The sequence below is a fragment of the Puma concolor genome, chromosome C2, assembly GCF_028749965.1.
Source record: "Puma concolor isolate L17-30 chromosome C2, mPumCon1.1.hap2, whole genome shotgun sequence".
In the NCBI taxonomy this organism is placed as follows: domain Eukaryota; kingdom Metazoa; phylum Chordata; class Mammalia; order Carnivora; family Felidae; genus Puma; species Puma concolor.
The window spans coordinates 151064890-151089162 of NC_141675.1; the positions used below are offsets into that span (position 1 = coordinate 151064890).

Consider the following 24273-nt stretch of genomic DNA (forward strand, 5'->3'; position numbering starts at 1 on the left):
CCCAGAGAGAGCGCATGGCACTGAAGAATGTGGCACACGGGGAGGTTGTGTGTGGCACACTGGCAGGCTTATAGAAAAACGCTTCAGGCCTGCTTGTTCCCTCTTAATGTTCCATTCCCTTTAATTCACAAATGACTTTCTGGATCTGTAAAAAACAAACAAACAGGCCCTTTTCCAACAGGGTGGCATTCCTGACAAAACTCTATATTCAAATGTCAGCTGACTGGGGCGCCTGGGTGGCTCAGTTGGTTAAGCGTCCGACTTGGGCTCAGGTCATGATCTCGTGGCCCGTGAGTTCGAGCCCTGCGTCGGGCTCTGTGCTGACAGCTCGGAGCCTGGAGCGTGTTTCGGACCTCTGTCTCCCTCTCTCACTGACCCTCCCCCGTTCATGCTCGGTCTCTCTCTGTCTCAAAAATAAATAAACGTTAAAAAAATCTTGAAAATACAAACAAACAAACAAACAAATGTCAGCTCACAAACCGATTTGGGTTTTATTATTCTTTGCTCCTCCAGATAAGACCTACTACCCAACATTAATCTATCACACAGAATGTGGCTGTTGTTTGCCAACTGAAGAGCTAAAATAAATTTCCTATTTCTGTGCCTTGATGGGCCCTCTCAGGACGTGTCCAGGTGGTTCAGTGAGAGCCATTTTCACAGAATTACAGCTCTGATGGCCTAGGTCATTACCAGTCTCCACCTTCAGGCAGAAGCACTTAAAGTGCCCCAGTCAGAGGAGTGCATCTGCTGTTTTTAGCTTGAAAGATAAGGACAAATAGTCCTTAACTTCTCAATGTCTGTCCCCTCAGGCCAAGTCGGCCAGTGGGAGGCTTACCACCCACAAACTCTGAAACCAGATACCAAAGAGGAGAAGGTGTGTTAGTAAGTGACCTCAGGCATGCCCAAGGCAATAGTGAGGAGCAAACAGAAAAGGAGGAAGAAGAAAATGGGGGGGTGTGGGGGTGGGCGTGTAAACTAAAGAAGGAAGAAAATCATGCCACTGGGAAAGAGCCTGGCTTTGCCGGCCCTCAAAGGCAGCTGTGTGTCACAGTCAACAGTGGTTTACCCTGTGGGCCAGACTGCCCTACAAGGAGCCACAGGCTCTGCAGACTTTGCAAGAAGTCTGCGGCACACATATGCCAAGCATGGTCTATAAATGGAAAAGTCTTATTCTGCAGTTTTCCAAATACACATAGATCTGGTGTGGATGATGAAATACTTCTCATTTGTAAATGCGTGAGTAATGATTTTTCTCATTGTCTATTGTTTTTCTAATCACTGGACAACTAGAGCACAACAATGTTCATGTTAAAGGGTGGCTTTGTTTTTGAAAGGTGTAAAAGCACCTTCACGTAGGAGTTCATACGTATGTGTGTGTAAATATATTAATATATATAGGTCCTAAATGTCCACTAATAGGGGACAGGAAAAATAAGTATGGTATAGCACAGGGGTCAGCAAACTATGGCCCAAGACCTGTCTTTGTAAATAGTCTTACTGGAGCACAGCCATTCAACTTGTTTGCATATTGTCGATACGCTGTGCAATAGTCGGGACAAAGGCTGTATGGCTCAGAAAGCTTAAAATATTTACTATTTGCCCCCGTTAATGTTTGCGGACTCCTGGTATAGCACATCCTGAAACACACTGCAGCATGCAGGTGCATGCGAGTGAACAGGGAAGTAAGGGGGGGGGGGGGGGAATCCCAAGCAGGCTCCACACTGTCAGCACAGAATCCACTGCATAGCTTGATCCCACGAACCATGAGATCATGACCTAAGCCAAAATCCAGAGTCAGACACTTAACCAACTGAGCCACCCAGGTGCTCCCCACTGCAGCTACTTAAAAATAAAGTCAACACCAACTGCATATAAGAACAAGGAAAGAGGGGCGCCTGGGTGGCGCAGTCGGTTAAGCGTCCGACTTCAGCCAGGTCACGATCTTGCGGTCCGTGGGTTCGAGCCCAGCGTCAGGCTCTGGGCTGATGGCTCAGAGCCTGGAGCCTGTTTCCGATTCTGTGTCTCCCTCTCTCTCTGCCCCTCCCCCATTCATGCTCTGTCTCTCTCTGTCCCAAAAATAAATAAACGTTGAAAAAAAAAAAATTTTTTTAAAAAAAATAAAAAAGAACAAGGAAAGACGTCCAGACACTGTCTCCTGAGGTGAGCGGGTCCCATTTGTTTGGGTTGCACTCAAGGACAGGAATTCCAGTGCTGGGGAAGCACAAGACCTGGGAGGGAAAACCGAACTCTGGGCACCGATGCCTGAGAGGGGCAGCCCCTACACCATCTGGCCCCAGTCCGTCCCCAACCTTGGAGAGGCCTGGCGGTCCCTCCACAGCTCCAGCCCCTGAAAGACTTCTCCACGTGTCCGTCCCCTGGGGCCAAGGACTGTTGAGGGCTGTGGAGGGAACATCCCCTCTTCCCTCCCTGGTTCTGAAAAGGATAAACAGAGAAAGAGTAAGGATGGAAGCTCACATATGACCATGGCTTTAGGTCAGTTTGCCCACACTGAGCCCCAGAATCCAGTAGACGTCCCCGCTGAGGTAGAGCTGCGCCAGAAGGCCCGGGCCTCCCGAATGGCATGTTGACGCCCACTGACGTAGAGGCGGCAGGCCCACGCGCATTAACTCCATCCCCACAGCAGGACACAGTAAATCCCGGACATGAACACACCCACGCTGTGGACCCTGACCCCTCCGAGGGCAGGGTGAGTGGGCATTTTCTCTGTAGCACACTAAGTGTGCAATCTTAGGCAATTTCTTCCCCTTTCTATTCATGACACAGGGTAACCGTAAGGCTTAAAACTCTGCATACCAAGGCCTGAGCACAGCACCTCGCATCTAGCAATGCTAATATTTAGTAAACGTTATTGTCTTATGTTCCGATGGCAGTCCAGTTTTTATAGTAAGGGCATATTTTGCTCCTGTGACCGATGATAGAACACCTGCTCCGACTCCCTCCCAGTGGTTCTGACTGTTGACTGACAGGCAGGAAACCGCTATGAAAAGTGTAAATCCTGAGCCAAACTCTGAGTACTAAAAAAGTACTAATTAGTACACACTTTACATACAAACCACAGTCAGAGGAAAGTCAATAGCCTAAAATGCTTTTATAATTATGAAAGAAGGAAAGAAAGAAAGAAAGAGAGAGAGAGAGAGAGAAAGAGAGAGAAAGAGAGAGAGAGAGAGAGAGAGAGAGAGAGAGAAAGAAAGACAGACTCTTAATTCAAAATGACCAACTGAGCACAAAAATTCATCTCCTATACCTCCCAAGCCCCCATGAAAATGATAGAAAAGCAGCAGAATAAAAGTGTTAAACACCAGGGTGCCTGGGTGGCTCAGTTGGTTAAGCATCTGACTTCAGCTCAGGTCGTGATCTCACAGTTTGTAAGTTCAAGCCCCGCATCAGGCTCTGCGCGGACAGCTCAGAACCTGGAGCCTGCTTTGGTTTCTGTGTCTCCCTCTCTCTCTGCCCCTCCCCCACTTGAACACACTTTCTCTCTCTCTCTCTCTTTCAAAAATAAATATACATTAAAAAAAAAAGTTAAACACCTACCACAAAGAGACTGGGAAAGGAACATGTCTGACAAGAGACTTAAACACATTCTGGAAAACCACAGAGGGAGGTCTGCTGAGGCAGGCCCTACTCTCTCCTGTATTTAATGACTGAACTTCCATTCATTCAATCAAACTCACAGAAGGTGCCCCGACTGTCCCTCCTATAGCCAGCTCCCTGGTTCCTGGTGAGCAAGGGCAAGAAAGCGAAAGGTGGCAGGCATCCCCTGGGCCTCTACCCAACACGAGTCCCAGTCCCTGGCCCTTCTACATAGGGGGTCCACAATCTCCTCTTCAAATTGGAAATCAGAAGGGAAAATACAAAGTGATTTGCTCAAGTTCAGTGCAGCTGGGGGCCAAGCCCGGCTCGGACTGGGGCCTGCCCCACACCACCTACCCCATTCCCCACCCGAAGCCACCCACCACCAGCACATCTTTAAACCAAAGTATCAGAGCAGAATAAAAGCACAACTTCTTGCCCTTTTACAGCTGCTGAGTCAGCGGGGAAGTGGGACACCCAGGGAAAGGCCACACACAGAGCCCCTCAGGCCCCCTCTCTCCTTACAGAGCAGTGCTTTCCTCCCACTTCTTTCTACAAAACTGGGGTCTGTTTTGAGAATATTTTTTGAGGTGCTGGGAGGATGACACATCCATCATCGCTTACACTCTAGAATCCACAGAGCCTGCCCTGCCCCCTGCAGATGTCCTGCATCGTCTGAGAAGCGGCCACCCGCTCCATCCCACAAACAAAGAAAAGCAGAAGGAACAAGAGAAGTATACAATGGTTTAATAGAAACCACTCAGTGACTGTAAATGATTCTATACAAAATAAACCTTTAAAACTGGTTAAGAAGTCACACCCACCACAGGAGGTGATCAAACGCATCAGGTGAAGTTACCTAAAAGGTGTTTGCAAACTGTTTAGAATCAGAGCAGAGGCCTGCAGAATCTTTAGCTCTTCTGTCCACAATGTTTCTACCAAAGTTAGTTGGTTTACCGAAGCCACTTCTTCATCTTTCATATGAGAAACCTGGAAAGCATTTTAAAATTATTTTTTTCTTGCAGTAAAATATACATAAACATAAAAGTGACCATTCTGACCACTTTTCAGTGTATACTTCAACGGTACTAGGTACACTCACAATGTTACGTGAGCATCGTCACCACCCACCCCACAAGTTTTCCATCGTCTCTAACGGAAATTCTGTACCCTATTAACACTAACTCCCCAGCCCCTGGTAACCTCTACTCTACTTTCTGTAGACTCTGAATTTGCCCATTCTAGATAACTCATACAAGTGGAATCATACAGTATGTGTCTTTTTGTATTCTAGTTTATTTCACCTAGCGTAAGGTCTTGAAGATTCATTAAAATTATTTTTCAATCCCAGTAATGTTTTCATTAAAATGAGTTGATTTCTCATTTAATTAAAACATTTGCTAAATAAAAATATTTTTTAAAAAAAGAGTACTTGAAAATTTATCCAATATAAACACAATGCTAACGGTCAAAAAAACCCCAGAAATTACACCAGTGTTCATCTATTTAAGCATCAAACAAACAATGCCCGAATAAGGTGTAACAGCAAGTACAAAATAGGTAACTTCTTAATCAAAACACTTCTTTAGCAGAAGAATGCGATATTCTAGAAGCATACCTTTTGAAGCACTGCATTGGTCTCCTCTATGAAATAATGGCATATCTTCTGGGCTATGTCCAAACTTCTCTTCTCATTTGTATCTGAAATGATTTCTCCAAGAAGTATTTTTTTCCAGCATGTACTAGAACCAAATTGTTCAGTAACATAATGTCAGCAGGCTCTCAAAAAGTAAAGAAGGCTTTTACACCTCAACACAACACACAAACTCTTCTCCTGTTTTTCTAGAAGCATAATAAAACTCACTAACCTCCCTAACCTCCCCCCACAGATTCCCTAACCTCCCCCCACGTGCAGCTCCTGTGTTGAAGCAGACAAGGTATAGAAGCAAGAAGGAGGAACAAGCGAGAATAAGAATCAAGGCAACTGCCGCTCTTTTGAGGGCAGGCGCTGAACTGTGTTGTCATCGCAATCCTGTGTCTGGCACGTAGTTAAGTGGACTCATGTCCACCAGCCACGGAAACAGAGCAGATGACAGAACAGGAAGGTGAGTTCCAGCCAAAAGGACTAAGGACTAAGGAAAAAGGTAGAAGAATTTTCCTTCTCTTCAAGTGACTTTCCTAAACTATGGTAAACTGGACAGAACATGTTTCACAAAGTAAAATGCTCTCAAGATGGAAGGAGGAATCCACGATGAAGCCTTCCTGTACACACAGGTCATTCCCATTTTATAATCCAAATATATGTAGGAAAAGGGATTGAGGGGGCAAGTGGGGCCAACTTTCTGCAGGCAGAGGAACGTAAGTGCTTCAGGGTAAGCAAGAGGGAGCCACAGCAAGATCTGAACCAGAAGGTGGCAGAGCCAAAACTACATGCTAGAAAGCAGCACTAAGCAGAGAGGAAGAGAGTGGAGGAAGAGATTCTGGATGCAGAGAATCTGAAGTGGAATGGCTTAGGAAGGGAAAAGTAAGGTGACAAGTGTCACATCAGAGTTGAAGTATACACAAGTCACTTAGAAATTCAGAACAGCTGGCAACCCACACAGGGAATAAAGTCTTAAAGGTCTTGAGCTTTAGAGATTACAACTGAAACCTCAGGAGTAGCTAAGTTTTCAAGGAAGGTAGGAAGGATGGATGGATGGATGGATGGATGAATGGAAGGAAGGAAGGAAGGAAGGAAGGAAGGAAGGAAGGAAGGAAGGAAGGAAGGAAGATATGCTATATGCTATTCCATATATTCACTAGATGCTAGGCACAGTGTTTCATATAAAACAATCATCTAATTGAATCTTCACAATTACCTAGCAAAGAAAGCATTATTATCCCCATGTTAGACACAAAGCAACTGAGAATTGGGAACAGTAAAGAACCCACCCTAAGTGACAAAGCTCAGGAGAGGTGGAAACAGCATGCAAACACAGAGCCGGCAGAATCCCGGCCTTGGGCTTCTTCTGCCACACCACTCCAGACCATTAGGAGTAAGTCAAAGGGGGAAAAGCGGTCCAAGGGTGACCTTTGAGAAACAGCCTGTTGTTTTATTTAATTTGAGGTATGTGCCTAAGGACTTATACCTTTTTCCAAGAAGGACTTAAAGACCCTTAACATGAGCACACAGGAGATGAAACAGGTGAGATGAATGGACAGGAAAACAAGACAAAGGAATATTAAGGAAGAAGGAGAAGATACAACCAGGATACACTGCATGCCTTAAAATGCTACACATTTGAAGAAACCACAGACTTGCCTCTGAGTTTTCTAGCAAACAATAAAGAGAAAGAAACGTATCAGACACAGAATCCACAATGACTGTAAAATAAAAACACCCCACCTGCTGAGAATGAACACAACTCTTTCTGCTGTTGAGACTGGGGAGTAAGTTTTCTCCCTGAGTCCCTGCAGAAAAAGAGGTAAGCCATATCTTAACAGCTGCCATTGAATGAGTACCAGCTACTTGGAGGCACAATGCTAAGGGTTATCTCTACGCATCAATTCATTTAGTCCTCCCAACTGCTCAAGGACCGGGTCACCATCTTCAGCAAGTCCTCTTTTCAAGTGGTTTCTCTCACCTGAGCTTTTGCCAAGTAGTGGACCCGGGCTGAAGGAGCTGCCTGGACCAGGCAACACGCAGCCACATAAGCGGACAGTCCTTTCCGTGCTGGGGGAGGGACTGGCAGCCTGAAGGTAATGTTAAGGAGCCGAACCAGGACGTGTGTCTACACCGGGGGCTCCTCTACCCGCCTCCCCCATGGAAAGGCCTCTCCTTTAGCAGGGGTCTGGATCTGCCCCCGGGGAGGATATAGCTCCCCAAGAAGCGATTTGTCCCCAGGGGAAAACTCGGTACTCAAGAGGCTTCCCCCTGAACAGTGACGATGCATTTTTTTTTAAAATATTTCCTCTAAACAATGCAGGTCACCAGGGAAAAATACCTGAGAATAAAAAGTTCTCAGGGCCACGTACTCTGATTATGACTCTAAAACCAGAATTCCAGAAATGGCAAAAACTTAGAAGTGAAACACTCACCACGCGGGCAAGTTCCATAGAGAATAAGCCACCCAGTACACAATGGCATATCTTCCTCCTCCCAGGCTGACTGTTTGAACTTAAGCTAAAAGAAGCCCCTGGGTTATGTCCAGGTTTAAGTTCTGCTCATGATCGACACACGTGAAACTTACAATTCTTCAGCTTCCAGACATAACAACTTAAGCGCTGTGAGTAACCTCCAAGATGGTCCATCCCATCCAAATGTCAAATTTCTAAAGCATAAGAACAATGACACACCTGTCATTTCAGTACCTCATGACACCGTGGCAATGGCTGAAGAGCCAAACATTTTCTGAAGGGGCTGAACATTATGTAACATTTCGTATGGCATCTTGGTCACAATAGTAAAAGAGAAAACTAAGTCCTCAAACACGTAAGAAGAAAGCCAGAGTCAAAACAAAACAAAACAAACAAAAAAACCCCACAAAACTCTTTCTTTAAAAAAAAAAAAAAGGTAAAAAACAACCTTCCAACAGATTGTGATAAGGAGCTGAGCCTGGCCAGAGCCACAGGCCCCAGAGATGAAAGGTGAAGAATGTGCATCACCCCGGGCATCAGACAAATGGCAACCACCACAGCCAGACTGCTCTCACACTGCTACTGGATCATTTCAAACTTGGTTTCATTTACAGAAGAAAATCTGAAAGGAGAGCCTCGAACCCTGTGTATCCCACTTGGCGTGGAATCACCTAGCCGCCCCCGCCAGCCCTGCTCCCTGAATGCCTGCAGCACGCCGCAGGGTGACTGAGGGCCAGCGAGGCCTGCGGCAGCCCGATGCCATCCCACCTGACCACGTGCTGAAGGCACGTCGGTCTCCCAACCGATATAAACAGGGCTTTCTTTTGGTTCGATCATTTAATACTTCAACTTTGTATCTTATATTCCCAAATAATCTTCTTGAAAAGTATCTTACACTCTCGTGTGCCCGCATCAAACACGATTTAGTACACATAGTAAATGCTCAGCAAATACCTACCTGTCAACTGGAACAAGTCAGGAGGTATCTCAGACCTACAGAAACCCTACACTCCATTTTCTCATTAAGTTTCCTGAAGGAATAATTTTAAGAAACACTCACTCAATAAAGTCACGATCCTTTAAAATGGAAATCTTCTTGTTCATCTGTTTATCTGTTGATGGAAGATATTTAACAAGTATATCTATATAAAATAAAAAGATCAGAATGAAATTTAGGGTGTCATTCGACAGACATGCGCACCTTCTAAAGTTATTCTACCTTCTCAACAATCAAGACGTGTGTGAACAGTTTTACCTAATTCACATCGAAAAGCTCCAGTGGAGTCCAAGTCAACGAATCTTTATTTGGCCCCTGAAAAGCTACAAGAATTCTAGGGCAAGGGACCAAACATCCACAGTCTCAACGCATGTTCCCACTAAGCCAATGAACCCACAAAACCAGGTCGTTAGGACAGTGGCAGGATGCTGGGAAGCTACACTGACCAGAAACGCAGGAGCTGTACAAACATCAGGAATTGTTTGGAACATAAAGGCTTCAAGAGCCAGAATTCAAAATTGGATATTTGTGATTGTGATCATAAGCAATAACATGCAAAAATTAAAGTTTTGGGGGGTAACAGGGTAATGCCTGATTTTTCTGTTTTTAAAATTTCTCTTTTGGGGTGTCTGGGTGGCTCAGTCAGTTAAGCGTCAGACTTCAGCACAGGTCATGATCTCGTGGTCTGTGAGTTCAAGCCCCGCATTGGGCTCTGTACTGACAGCTCAGAGCCTGGAGCCTGGAGCCTGCTTTGGATTCTGTGTCTCCCTCTCTCTCTGCCCCTCCCCAGCTTGCTCGCTCTCTCTCTCTCTCAAAAATAAACATTAAAAACATTTTTTTAATTTTCCCTTCATATTTGTATGCTTTTATTTTTTAATGTAAAAATAACTAAAATGTAAACTTTGTTCAAAACTGACAAATTAATATTTCATGGTCATCAATATTAAAGCTATTCTGATAACAGGAGGTTAATCTCAAAGCTAGTTTTCTAAGAGACCCAGCAAGGCCCAGTTTTTGCTTTTTTATTTCTATTTTGAGAAATAGTATTATTATTCTGCCTACAGGATGGAGTTGTTTCACCTTGAACAAAAGTTTCCATTTCCATCAGAACTTGTTTTAAAACTATCCCAAATTATGCATTCAGTAAACCTCTGGCCATATTTCTTCATAGCCTAGAAAACTATTTCTCTGCTGCATCAAGAGAAGGGAAGAAATCAATTTTCTATGTACTGTTATTAATATTACATTTGGAATTTCCACAGCATAAATTTAATAGCTCAATTATTTCTTTTAAATAGTAATACCAATGATGGCTAGTTAGTAGGCCGCAAAAAATAGAAATGAAATCAAGATTTCATCATGACATTAAACACCCCAAAATAAGGACTATGTAAAAGATCTATTCCTGTGATTACCACAGTGCCTCACGCAGTAGGTGCTTAAATAAATTCTTATGTTTTGCTCTCCAATCTATCCTGTATTTAGTGACAGTGACAATGTCTCAGTACAAACATTTCTATTTCTTCTCATCTTTTCAATATTATATTCATTTCCTCAGCGGTTTTCCTTTTCTTCTGTTCTACTGTCCGACCTAACCCAACACAACTTTTCTCAGTTCTTCCTATCCTCGATATCGATGAAGGCTTTGTTGTTTCACTGGCCCTATCTAAGGGAAGATAAATGGTATATATGTTAAGGTTTTGCCATTTTTACTAAAACTTAAAAAAACTATATCCCAAGATGGGGAGGAAAAAAGAGTTCTATCATCTTAGTAAGAACAAAGTTGATTCCAACCTTCTGAGACATAAACACAAGCGTGAGGATTACGGATGGAAACGAATCCATACTCCAGGAGCAGTCGCTGATTATCATGAGGGCCATAGCAGATGAACACCTCTTCATGTTTCCTACAGCTTGAAGCTGTTCTAATTTCATAACAGCGAGTTTCCTCATTAAATGCTGCTTCTACCTAGAAAGGAAAATTGTTCGAGTTTTTTTAAAGCCAAGCATACAACTAAAAATATTAAGTTATTGTATTAATTTATGGCAGATGCAGCTTTCAAACACTCATCACTGAATTTAACCACCCGTGGAAAAAGCCACACCTACATCGGGGCCTCTTGTTTGCCTCCACGTCACCCCTCCATAAGAGAGGGGGTCCTGCCCGAGGATTCTCGGGATGGCTGCACACATGACACCTGACAATGGACAGGTAAGACTGACAGCTGTTTACCAGTCACATATACAGCAATAAGGACACACCAGCCACACAGGGCTAACCGGGGGCTATACTCAGGAGCAGTGTGACCAGCAGGGGCCATGGGGAGCAGGATTTGGAGTAACGAGAGGTGACCCCGTGGCTCTCATGGGAAGATGTGATTGCTTGCTTGAATAGTTTCAAGGGCTGGCGGGAAGGTGAAACCCGTTAGGTTGAGGCCAGGTGGGGTGCTCTAGTCTAGCTGATGGGGCCACCGCGGGGGGTGGGGTGCATATCCAGCGAGAGCCGGGGAAATCAGCCTAGCCTCTGGGGGGCCCTGTGAGACCCAAAGACATCAAGGCAGCACATGAATTTCAGGTTTTACAATTCACAGCCTTTGAGCAGCAGGTATCGGTTGACACAATCACGTGGATTTTGTGACAATTCTGTTAGTTAATAGATGAGAAAGGAAAAGATGACCTACCTGCTCTCCACAATAAAGAGCGGGTACAGGCACGGAGGCCTCCATACTAAGCAGTAAATCCCAGTGAGGGCAAGGACCAGCAACAGGCTGAAATTGCCAGCTTGCCACACAACAGATGAGGGCTATGGTCTCGAGTTATGGGCCAAAAGCCAGCTGCAACTCTTTAGACCAAGGACCCGCCATCTTTTTTCCATAGAGGGCCAGAGGGCAAATATTTCAGGCTTTGCCAGAGCCCTGGGGCCACATGCCCACAGGCCGTAGTTTGTGATGCCCCTACACTTGGCTGTGAAATCACTGGTTTAGAGCACAAATGCACTAACAGCCCAATACAAATAAAGTCACGCCAATGAGGACTCAGTCCCTGTGTCCAGCATCCTATTACACTGCATGCCCCCAACATTATTTCACTGACATCAATCACAGACACACCCATCTAACCTCCACCTCCTTTGCTTAATACTGCCAGAAACGCAGATTTCTACAAAAGAACAAGCAGACAGGCAAGGAGACTGCCTCGGCCTAAGAAAGCATAGTACAGGCCTCCCAGCGCTCTCCTCTCACTGGCATGTGGGCTAACCAGATGCCATCGATCTTCTCCATATGGGGTAGAGTATGAAGAGAACAGCATGGGCAAGGGCCCAGCCAGTGTATCTCAAGTGTACCCTGAGCAGGTTACAGGTAAGCTGACACGTGGCTACCTCTGCTCTCGAAGCCAGGCACTTAACCCCAGCAAGCCTACAAACATCATCATCTCCGTTATGTGCCACAGGGGGAAAGGGCTGGGGACGAGATCTAGGACTACCTCCCAAAGAGGGTTTCTTTAATATTTCCCCAACTCCATTTCCCCACAGATATCCATCCATTCAGTAAAGGTTTATCGAATGCCCACTAGGTGCCCGGCCCCGCAACGAGCACTGTGGTTACAGGGCAGAACAAGGCATAGTCCCCGTCCTCACACAGCTCACGGAGGGGGTCGTAAGTCAGTCAGTGATCGTGGCAAAGGTCAATGCTGACAGCAATGCCACCACATGTGAGAGGGAACAGGGCAGCAATCTGGACCTCAACCCCCACGCTGGCAGGAGGAGGAGGATGCTGCACCAAAGGTGAGCGTGGGGGGCTGCTGGTTAAGGTCATCCAGGGGACACAGCACTGAGCGCTGTGGGTGAAAACACAGCAAAAAAAAAAAAAAGGGACGCCACGAAGGGAAAACGGGGCTGGGAGAAAGGACAGAAAATTAGCTGGTGGCAGGCAGGTTTACCTAACGCCAACAACACCTCTCTCTATGGTTTCAAAGTCACAGGTTCTACACGTCAGAGTCCCTCCTGTCCGAACAGAATGTGCGCCCTCGTCAACTGCTCACCTGCACACGGGGGCTGTGGTTCAGCAGATCCAGGTACGGGGCGAGCGCACAGGTGTCTGGCTCCGCAGAAAAGCAGCGCCTCCGCCTGGGCTTCACATACACGGCCCTGGTGTTGACCGTACACCAGGCCCACAGGAGGGCACGGTAGCTAAAGATGCTCCCGACGGCCTCGGAAAACAGAGGCTGCAGGGAAGAGAAAAAGCCTCTGGAGGAAGAAAAGAACTCTCGCACACGGGCTCTCTGCTCTTCAGCCTTTGCTCTCAAGGGTTTGGGAAAAAGATTCACCACTTCTGGCTCCAAGCAAACGGGGCAGGTGTAGGCCTTTGGTAAAATCTCTAGGTAAGGTTTCCAGACGGACTGGTCCCCAGCATGCTTTTCTGAAACCAGAAAGGTACACAGAGCCAGCAGAGGAGATGGAGGAGGCCGCCATCTGTTAAAATGAGAAGCCAAACATAATTTAAATTATTAAATTATTAAAAGGCAGATTAAAAGAATTACTTTTATTCAAAATATGGAAGGAGCTAGAGACACAGATATCCCAGTGGTGTTTTCTGCTCCCAGAGGAACTGTAGCCAAACTGTGACTACACTCGGAGCTTATTTGACGCACCCGACAGGGGGTCTCTTGCCTCCTCAAACTTTCCTCTCCAGATTGCACCCTGATGTAAGTGCCCCAAAGAAGTCACACTGATAAGCGACAACTGACTCACTAACCCAAAGTTCCAGCTTTGTTTTTAGGGATTCCTTTTTGTAAACAGCTTCTCTGCTTCCAACTTGGTTCTCCCGTTTTAAAGCTTTTGCTCCGTTTCACTTAATTCACTTGGCTAAGCGTTATCAAACGTGGTAGGGAAAAAATGGGTGGAAAGAATCTAGACCTGCCTCATCCAATACAGTAACCACTGAGTACTTATAGCTATTTCAGTTTTCGTTTTTTTAATTAAACGTAGCATTTAAAATTCAATTCCGGGGCGCCTGGGTGGTGCAGTCGGTTAAGCCTCCAACTTCAGCCAGGTCACGATCTCGCAGTCCGTGAGTTCGAGCCCCGCGTCAGGCTCTGGGCTAATGGCTCAGAGCCTGGAGCCTGTTTCCAATTCTGTGTCTCCCTCTCTCTCTGCCCCTCCCCCGTTCATGCTCTGTCTCTCTCTATCCCAAAAATGAATAAACGTGAAAAAAAAAAAAAAATTTTTAAATTCAATTCCTCAATCATGTAAGCCACATATCAAGCACTCAATAGCCATATGTGGGTAATGGCCACCATACTAGACCAGGCAGAGCGAAACACCCATTTCTATCACTGCAAAGCTCTACTGCATGATACTAACCCAGACAGAAATTCAAGAAACTCATTATGTATTTGCTAACGTTTTAATTCCTAAATTTACCCACTCTATTACCAATTATACCTTGCAGTATTTTTATTTGTTACCAATAAAAAGATCTCATGTTGCATGAATGTATTTAGAAAAGTTTTCATTAATCTCACAGTCCAGATTCTACACTGCCAATTATCCTACTCAAAATTTCAGAATGATACAGAAAATGTTAATACAAAGAGTATCCTTGCTTCTACTCAGGTCAATAAAGATACATTTGCCTTCAGAAAAACATGTGGAGGAGATTAAAAGTCCAGAATTTACCCTGGATTAAGAAGCAACATAATCTTCCAACCCTCATAATTTAGAAACCCCTTCTGCTAAGGATCTTGCTCACTCTGTCCTCATAAAAGTCCCCCAAAACAAAGGCCCCCTATAACAAAAGCCAGAAAACAGTTCTCAGCTCCTTTTTTGGCCTTCTCTCTTCTCTGCTAAACAAAACTAACTCATAATGTCAACAGCTCTTCATAGTTGAAAGAGAATTCAACCATGTACAGTAAGGGAAAAATAAGAGTAACATTTGTCAAGACCTACTACGATGGAGGAGAAAAGGCTACGAGGAGTCAAGGTACTCAGAATGATTTACATCTATTCTTCCATTTTATCTTCATTTTCTGTAAGTAATAGATCAGGATTCAAACCCACATCCAAGGCAGCCTATTAAAAACCTTAAAAATGCAGTTTAAAATGAATCAAGAACAAACTTCAGAGAACAAACATGTATGAGGTGTACGAAGGGGTGGTCCTAACGAACGAGGCCTTAGTTGACATATTTGCTGATGCTGTGGACTTGAGAGGATAAGCACTTGAGCAGACAATCATGTGTGCGGTCACTTACTTAGCGATGTACGCCCCTAAGTAGCTTCTAATCACTGTGTCCGTGGTGAGCAGGCAACTCTCAGGCAACGAAATAATCACCTGTCCCTCCTTACCAAAAAGAAAGTAAAGTTTAGAACACCCACGCTTTGAGAAGGACCTGTGAGTACAAGTTCTGTGAAGTCCTTGAGTCCATGACCGCCTCCTAAGAACCCAGCAAAACCCAACCACGGACACCAGAACCCACGGTCTGGCTCCCACGTCCCTGGGTCAGCGGATGCAGGCGAGACTGCTCCGATGGCAGGAACCGCAACCCCAACAATCAAAGGTGACTCATTTGACTGACATCCACTAGCAGTCAGCCTTTCACCAGCGCATATGGAAACACTTTGACAACTCACATCGCATCGTTCCTTCACTTTCTTACACCAGGGAACAGTGCTAGCTGTGGGAAACGACAGAAACCATTCCATCTGGCGAAATGTGTGCATCCAGTGACTGGTCCCAGCAACGGCCTACTCTCCATACCACCTGTGCCAACTAGATAAAGAAAAGGCAGCCCACCCGCACAAGGACCGCATTTCACTACCCGCAACAGTGTAGTTTTCATTTCTGCCCACTGAGACAGGAACACAGAAAGAAAAATTAAGATGTCAAGTAACAGACACCAGGAAGAAATAAAGCATTAAGAAGGCTGATGTTAATTAAGATCCTGGCTTTCATTATAACTGGCATCTAAGTTGGTTAAAAGTCTCAGCCAAAAATCTTCTGGGTTCAATTTCTAGTTTCAATATATGTAAATGAAGATCAAGTTGGACGGTCCCTAGAGTCCCCTCCTACTCCAACAGCCCACAATTTCAAAAAGCCACTTAATAAAATGCTCTGTATCTTGACTGGAATAAATCTCATCATCATCAACACTTAACAAACTAGACCCTTAAAATCTGTGCATTTCACTATGTGTAAAATACATCCCTAATATTCAAAAAGTTGAACAGAAAGCCATATTTGAAAGCAGATGTGAAGCAACTGCCAATTATCATTTCAGAATCTAAAAAAGATGACCTATATCTACTGCTTTATACGTGAGGCGTATTTCTCCTCCGGAAATAGAGCACAGTCAATTATATGTTCTCTCAAAAAATACAAATACTGTGAGCTGCCTAAGTGGCTCAGTCAGTTAAACATCGGACGCTTGACTTTGGCTCAGGTCATGGTCCCAGGGTTGTGAGATCAAGTCCCAAGTAGGGTTCCATCCTGGGCGTGGAACCTGCTTAGAATTCTCTCTCTCCCTCTCTCTCTGCCCCTCCCCCACTTGTTCTGTCTCTCAAAAAAATAAATAAAAATATTGTACAACAATGTGACTGTACTTAATATTATTGAACCGTACACTTAAAAATGGCTAAAATGGTAAATTCTGTCATATATATTTTACCACAATGTAAAACTTTAAAGTTAAAAAAAATGAAAGTACCATAATAGAGTTATACATTAAATGGTACCACACTCTTTAGGCCAAACATGTGTACACAGCTGGATTTTATAAGGAACTAAAAATAAATTAAGGAATTAACTTCTAGCCTTACAGAAAATCGTGCATTGGATGTCCTTTAAATAGAACAGAAAGAACTAAAATGGACCTGGGGGATCACCTATGTCATCTACCTTGTTTTCCAGGTGAGGAAACAAGCTGGGGGGCTAGGGGTTGGGGGTCTTAAGCTGAAGGCCACCCTGCACCCTGGGACCAGCTCCGAGGCTCTGCCCTCTGCTTCCTCAGGCGGCACTCATATACCACACACAACCTCTCAGATAAGTGTGGCTTCCTCCCCTGGCACATTTAAAATATGACCTGCTTTATACAATTTGCTGTGGCAGAGATGGCTAGCTGCCAACCTAATGTGCCTTCTCCCCTCCTGCCATTAATCGTATCTGGAGGTGCCAGGGAAAGGACACGTCTCTCATCCCTCGAAGCCAGCCGGGGCTGTGCACCCAGTCACTGTGGATGCAATGGGGCTGGAATTTCCTTAAAAGAAGGAAGCCTGCCCTTCCTTACCCCCTGGCTCCATGCTGCTGCTCAAGCTCCAAGAGCTAGACCGTGGACCTGAGGGTGCAGGGCTTCCTCTAGGATGTGCACAGAGAGCTGGAAGGAGCCTGGGCCTCTAACGGCCTGGGACCACCACATGTGCCCAGGTCTGCCTATCCAGGCTTGCTTACTTGAGAGCAAAATAAACTTCTACTTTGTTTAAGCACTGTTACTTTGGGTTTGTCTCTTATATGCAGCAAACTTAATCCTGACACAATTATATTCAAACCTATTATTAGGTAAAAAATGGCTGTGTGTCTGAAATATCTTTTATTCACTTGATCTAAACCACAAAAACAAAGCCGCAAAATCTATACTAGGCATCAAGGAAAAGAGAAATTCTCACCTGCAAGGATGTTTTGCTCATCAGCCCTCTTCCTGTACCTAAGACACAAAAAGAAAAAAAAGGGTAAATCCTATGATATCTTCAAGATCTCAGGGATATCATTTTGAATAAAAAAAATGCAATTGAACTTCAAAATTACATAAAGCTGAAGCTGGGCACCTCTCATCCTTTGGCTCCCAGGGGAGAGAGAGGATCAAGGAGCTGTTCTGGGAAATGTCCTGACCTCCTTTTGCATTTATAATCCTTGAAGAGCAAAGAGTCAAGACCTAAAGATAATCGACTTTACACACATCTGCTGAGGTGTCTCTTACAGGACCCTCTGAACTGGACCCTCTCTCCGGGGACCTACCAGCCGTGCTGGGGGCCCGCTCTTGATGCCCACCCAAGCTGAGAGGCTGGACCCTCAACCACTTTTACCCACTACCAGCACCAGCTTTCCAGCGATGATCTTGAGACCTCTTTGACTGGCTGGCCAGTAAAACCCACTCAGGTCCCACAAAGACTGCAGACAACACCCTCCCCTCCCTGACCACGAAAGCCATTAGACTCTCCTTGACCAGGTGAGCTCAGCAGGCGCAATCCAGGACCAGCTCCTCCCTGTGAACCAAGGCCTTGGCCAGAGCAGTCACAGCAAGTAATCTCACCAGCTGCACTGTCAACACCACCAACACCCAGAAATTAACCCTTCCAAGCCAAACACTGCCTTCCCGTAACAGACAGACAGCAGCTTTTCTGGCAGGCCTAGGTACACTGTGACCTATAATTATTATGAGGTCCAGAACGTTCATCTTTTCAAATTCATACTTCCTCATCTTTTTCTCTCCACTCGGAGGGACTATAATTCAGCAAAGGTCAATCCCTGCAGGACTACTAGGAGCTCCTACTTCATGGATGGATCTTCTTCCTCAAGTCCTGGATCAGGGGTCTGCCAAGTCTGATTTGACGAGTCATAACTCATCTCCCCACCCAGAAGCATACTGTCTGTTCAGTATTTGGTTTTAAGAACTTATTTAAATATCTTCTGTATGTCCCACAGCAGAGTTAATCACCCCTGTGGGCCAGAACCCTTCCTGGAACCAATTACTAATGGGAGGATTTTTTTTCTACAAGGTCATCCTTTAAAAGACCCGCATACTAATCTAAGTGGAAATCTCTCTTCAAATATATATACGAACAGAACCTGGCATATGAAATAAATCTGGGAGATACTTCGCCTGTATTTCTACAACATAGCGTTCAATATCAGAAAACAAATCACAGAAACCTTCACTTACTAAGGCAAGGTAGGAGGTGGCCATTAGGATCTTATAAAAGTAAAGCTTATTACAGACTTCCCAGCACCTTAAAATTTCTGCAATCATAAATCTAACTGGGAGACCCAGATTGGCCAGTGCTTTTGGTGGCAAAAGGAAATAGTAGGGTCAGTACTCAAATCAGGTGAGAGTCTAAAGACTGAATCCTGCTTGCAACTGAGGAGTCTTGCCTTGCCCCTCCACAAACCAAGATTAAGTCCCCAGAATTCTGTACACTTGGACAGACTCCCACAAATGTTCCCTCCCATCAGATTAAGAGCTAAAAATATATAAAGCATTTAGAGAAGATATGTTGAAATCCCAACCCACAATGTGAGGACGTTAGGAAGTGTGGCCTTCGATAAGTGATTAGGTCATAAGGATGGAGTCCTCATGAATGGGACTTGGTGCCTATGGCAGCAGTAGGAAGAGACCAGAAAGCTTGTCTAGCTCCCTGCTCTCCAACACGTGAGGGCCCAGCACGAAGATGGCAATTTGTAAACCTGGAATCAGTCCTCACCAGACACTCAATCTGCCCATGCCATGATCTTGGACTTCCCAGCCCCAAAACTGTGAGAACGAAATTGTTGTTTAAGCTACCCAGTCTATGGTAATTTGCTACAGCAGCCCAAACTGACTAAGACAGAAGGTTCTTTGCCCCTAGAAATGTAAGTAGTGGGCTCTGATCATTACCAAACCGTTTTGCTTTAGCTTCTCTGTGACCACGAATCTGGAGGTGGGCCCAGAGACAGTTGTTCCCACTAAAAACGGTAACTTGGGGCACCTGGGTGGCGCAGTCGGTTAAGCGTCCGACTTCAGCCAGGTCACGATCTCGCGGTCCGTGAGTTCGAGCCCCGCGTCAGGCTCTGGGCTGATGGCTCAGAGCCTGGGGCCTGTTTCCGATTCTGTGTCTCCCTCTCTCTCTGCCCCTGCCCCGTTCATGCTCTGTCTCTCTCTGTCCCAAAAATAAAAATAAACGTTGAAAAAAAAATTTTAAAAACGGTTAACTCTTTACCGCTCTAAATTATAGTTAGATTACTTATTTTCAGGCATCCCATTTAAGCATATGCCAATCCCTGCTTGGTAATTTTAATCCTATCCTTCTTAAGGCAAAGAGACATCTGAGGCATAGACAGGCCAAAGGCACAAGTCCATGCCTGACACTATGTCCTCTTGATCATCTTGTGAAGAACTCCATCCAGTCAAATCTAAGAGCATGGCTTTTACTATTTTTTGTGCTTGACACACAAAAACAGAAAGTTCAACATTCCGTTAGAGCCTGACAAAAAAGGTTTACCGTCTTAAATAGGAGTAGTCCTAACAGATAATGGCAAGTATTTTAGCCCAAAGTCACCATGTGTAACTGACGCACAGGGAATAACTACACACATCACCTCATTCAACCAGGCCCACACGTGGTTAATTATTTATCTTGGTGATGTATAAGGAAGTTAATCCGCTCAAAGTTAAATTATGTAATGGCTACTTAATCATCTCAGTGGCCAAAAGGAGCACTCAAGAGGCATACGATTTAATTTTCTGTAAGGTAAGTGTGCTGTACCTGCCCTGACGGCACAGCAGTCTCTATGCTACACCAGACCCAGAATCCTTCCAAAAAGCATCTTGGTCCTCTCCACGGATACCTCAAGCCCACTTCTGGATGGAATTGGTGGTATGCAGGCACACACCCAGAGCAAGCTGCCAACTTCTATGAGAGAATGTTCCAGAAGAAAATGCTAATCCAAACTCCACATCAAGCTCCTGAACTTCAGAAAATTATGTTAATTGGCCTCTGCTTAGGTGACTGTTAAAGCTACGGCCACACAGAAGGCACACAGAGGGCTCCTCCTCTAACACTTGGGGAGCTCAGCCACAAGCCAGCTGAGGCCTTCCTAAGGACTCCTCTCCTCGAGCCACACCACCAGAGAATGAGCACCTCCACTGGTTGTTTGGAACCTCCTTCTCTTAGAAAACTGTTTTGACTCACCTGAGCTATGGAATAATCCCATCAGCCTGCATGGCTTGAAAAATCCCATGAAACCACCATAAGCATGATGATAAGGACACCAGGTACATTACATAAATGTCTTCCCTATGAAGACCCAGCAAAGACATTTCCTTCAGGTCTCTTCCAGGAATACCTGCACTTCTGCCATGTAATCGATTTAATTTTCCTTACAGAACACAAAGACTCAGGTGTTGATCATATAAAGTGTCTGGCCACCGGAAAGACAAGTCAAATTTGTGGCTCACCTCCCAGGTGTACAATAAGATTTTAGAATCAGGGCTTTTATGTATTTTCTTATCCCTGCCTTCACCTTATTTTTCTATGCTCATTTGCCTTTTATAATTTTTGATATTATTTCACCACTTGGGAACTTCTCCCCATAAGCCACTTCAACTTATTTTTAAAAGAAGGCGAAGGATAAATAAATATGACAGCTACAAAGTAGGAAGCCTGACACACAACAGAAGATGTGCTCCCAGACAGAATACAGACCACCTTTAAGAACTACACGTGTCTTCCTATCACCTGGGCCCACACGTCTCTCATGTGAAAAAAGTCATGAGACTTGAATAACAGGCCTTACCTGGAAAACAAGCAGGTATTAAGTTTGTATCTTCAAACTTTCTATCTTTCAGCCACTTCTTAAGCTCTATAAATTCAGGCTTGTAGCTCTCATTCACTAATCAAGAGAGAAAAGAAAAAATGGAGAATAAGATCAATATGTAATCAGATCACCATTTAAGAAGTAATGGTCTCACACAGTCCTATTATAAAAGAGAATAAATTTTAAAATATGACTAAATAACATGAACTAGAAAAGAAAAACCATGGTCACCTCAAAGATTCAGGAAAAACATTTGATAAAATCTAACAAGGGGCGCCTGGGTGGCGCAGTCGGTTAAGCGTCCGACTTCAGCCAGGTCACGATCTTGCGGTCCGTGAGTTCGAGCCCCGCGTCGGGCTCTGGGCTGATGGCTCAGAGCCTGGAGCCTGTTTCCGATTCTGTGTCTCCCTCTCTCTCTGCCCCTCCCCCATTCATGCTCTGTCTCTCTCTGTCCCAAAAATAAATAAACGTTGAAAAAAAAAAAATTTAATAAAAAAAAAAAAAAAATCTAACATTCATTCCTGTAAATAATGCCAACAAGGCAAGGATAAAATTTCCTGAATCTGATGAAGACTATCTAACAAAAAACCTACACACCTGATGAAAAATCATTGAAACAGAAAGCAGAATGGTTGTTGCTAGGGGCTAGGGAAGAGTGAAGAATGAGGAGTTACTACTTAATGGGTATAGACTTTCAGTTCTACAAGATGAAAAGAGTTCTGGAGATTCATCACACAACAATATGAATGTACTTAACATTCCTGGAGTATACTTAAAAATGGTTACAATGGTAAATTTTAAGTTATGTGTATTTTATCACAATTAAAAATAATTTTTTAAAAGATCTCAAGTCAGTAACATGAATAAATGGAGAAAAATACATTGTTTATGGATTAGAAGACTCAATACTGTTAAAATGTCAAATTCTCCCCAAAGTGATCTATAGATTCAATATGACCCAATCAAAATTCAAGCAGACATTTTGTATAAATTGACAAAATGATTCTAAAAGCCATATGAAAATGCAAAGGACCTACAATAGTCAAAACCACTTTGAAATACTGATTTCAAAACTTATTATAAGCTATAGTAACCAATATTATGTAAAACTGTCATCAAGACTAATAAAGAAACCAATGGAACAGAAAAGAAAATCCAAAAACAGACTCACAAATATACGAAGAGATGATTTTTTACAAAGGTGCAAAAGCAATTCAGTGGAAAAGGACAGTTTTCTCAATAAATGTTGCTGAAAGAACTGGATCTACATAAGCAAAAAAGGATGCACTTATTCCTATGTTGCACCATCTATAAAAATCAACTCAAAATTAATCACAGACTTAAATATAAAGCCTAAAACTACAAAACTACTACTAGAAAACATACTAGAAAATCTTTGCAACCCAGGGTTATACAAATTTCTTAGGTATACCACCAAAAGGAAGATCCCTAAAACAACAAATTGATAAAGAGGACTTTATTAAAATTTTAAATTTCTGTTCTTCAAAAGACACTGTTAAGAGCATGTAAAGAAATGCCACAGAATAATTGAAAACATTTGCACAACACCTATCTGATCAAAGACTTGTATCCAGAATATCTAAAGAACTCTCAGTAGTCAAGAAAAAGAAAACAAGACATTTTTCCAAAGAAGACATCCAGATGGCCAACATACACATGAGAAGATGCCCAACATCACTCATCATCAGGGAAATGCAAATCAATACCACAATGAGATATTACCTCACACCTGTGATTTTAGAATGGCTAAAATCAAAAGCACAATAAACAAAACAAGTATGAGTGAGTATGTGGAGAAAAAGGAACACTTATGCACTGTTGGTAGGAATGATAACTGGTGCAGCCACTGACAAAGACAGTAAGAAGCTTCCTCAAAAATTTTTTAAAAACAGGATTACCATATGACTCAGTAATTCTACTACTGGGTATTTACCCAAAGAATACAAGAACACTAATTCCAAAAGATATGTGCACCCCTGTGTTTACTGCAGCCTTATTTACAATAGCCAAATTATGAAAGCAGCTCGAGTGGCCACTGACAAGATGAATGGATAAAGAAGAGGTGGTATACACACACACACACACACACACACACACACACACACACACACACTGCAATACTACTCGACCAAAAAAAAAAAAAAAAGAATGAAATCTTGCTATTTACAACAAAATGGATGGATCTAGAGAGTATAATGCTAAGTGAAATAAGTCATTCAGAGAAAGACAAATACCATATGATTCCACTCATACATGGAATTTAAGAAATAAACAAAGAAAAAAAAGACATAAAAAAACAGACTCTTAAATATAGAGAACAAACGATGGTTATAGAGGGGAGGTGGGCGGGGTGGAGGGGAAATAGTTGATGGGGATTGAGAGTGCACTTATGATGAACACTGAGTAATGTACAGAATTGTGTAATCACTGTATTGTACACCTGAAACTAGTATAATACTCTACATTAGTTGTACTGGAATTTTAAAAATTAAATAAGCTATAAATAAATAAAACTTATCATTTTCAGCTCAAAAAACAATAAAAGAATACTAGTGCAAAAAGATAGATAGAAGAGAATTTACTAACACAATGTCATAAAAAATCAAGGTGTAGAAATCAACAGCCATCACAAGTACAAAAAAGAGCCAGATAGAAGATGTAATGGAAGAGAATGCCTTTGTTACCATAACCAGAAAACAAAATGAAAAAAGAAGATGAAAAAGAAAACAACCTAATAAAAACATGGGCAAAAGATCTAAACAGTTTACCAAAGAATGCCTATGTAAATAGCAAATAAGCTCACCAGTCATTAGGAAAATACACATCAAAACCACAATATGACAGCACTTCTACCCATTAGGACGGCTATAATCAAAAAGACAATAAGAAATGTCGGCAAAAATGTGGAGCAACTGGAACTCTCACTAACTGCTGGTGGAAATTATACAACCACACTGAAAAACTGCTTGACAGTTTCTTTTTC

At 43.6% G+C, this 24273-nt stretch overlaps 1 protein-coding gene across 8 annotated transcripts in view; it reads right to left on the reverse strand.

Annotated features, from left to right (window-relative positions):
- Positions 1–24273, reverse strand: part of SETD4 (SET domain containing 4) — a 186063-nt gene that overhangs the window by 109490 nt on the left and 52300 nt on the right. For 7 of the 8 annotated variants that reach the window (XR_015240436.1, XR_015240435.1, XM_086675936.1 and 4 more), the window contains exons 3-11: positions 21249–21344; positions 17366–17403; positions 14959–15047; positions 12749–13178; positions 10502–10676; positions 8771–8852; positions 7824–7904; positions 5213–5336; positions 4454–4584 (exon numbers count right to left, since the gene is read on the reverse strand). Coding sequence is in view for 6 of the 8 variants with exons in the window: in XM_086675936.1 (XP_086532062.1) it covers positions 4454–4584; positions 5213–5336; positions 7824–7904; positions 8771–8852; positions 10502–10676; positions 12749–13178; positions 14959–15047; positions 17366–17403; positions 21249–21344 (1246 nt within the window). In the remaining 2 variants the exon portion in view is untranslated. The remainder of the gene's footprint in view (positions 1–4453; positions 4585–5212; positions 5337–7823; positions 7905–8770; positions 8853–10501; positions 10677–12748; positions 13179–14958; positions 15048–17365; positions 17404–21248; positions 21345–24273) is intronic. The other variant, XM_086675938.1, reaches the window with a different exon arrangement.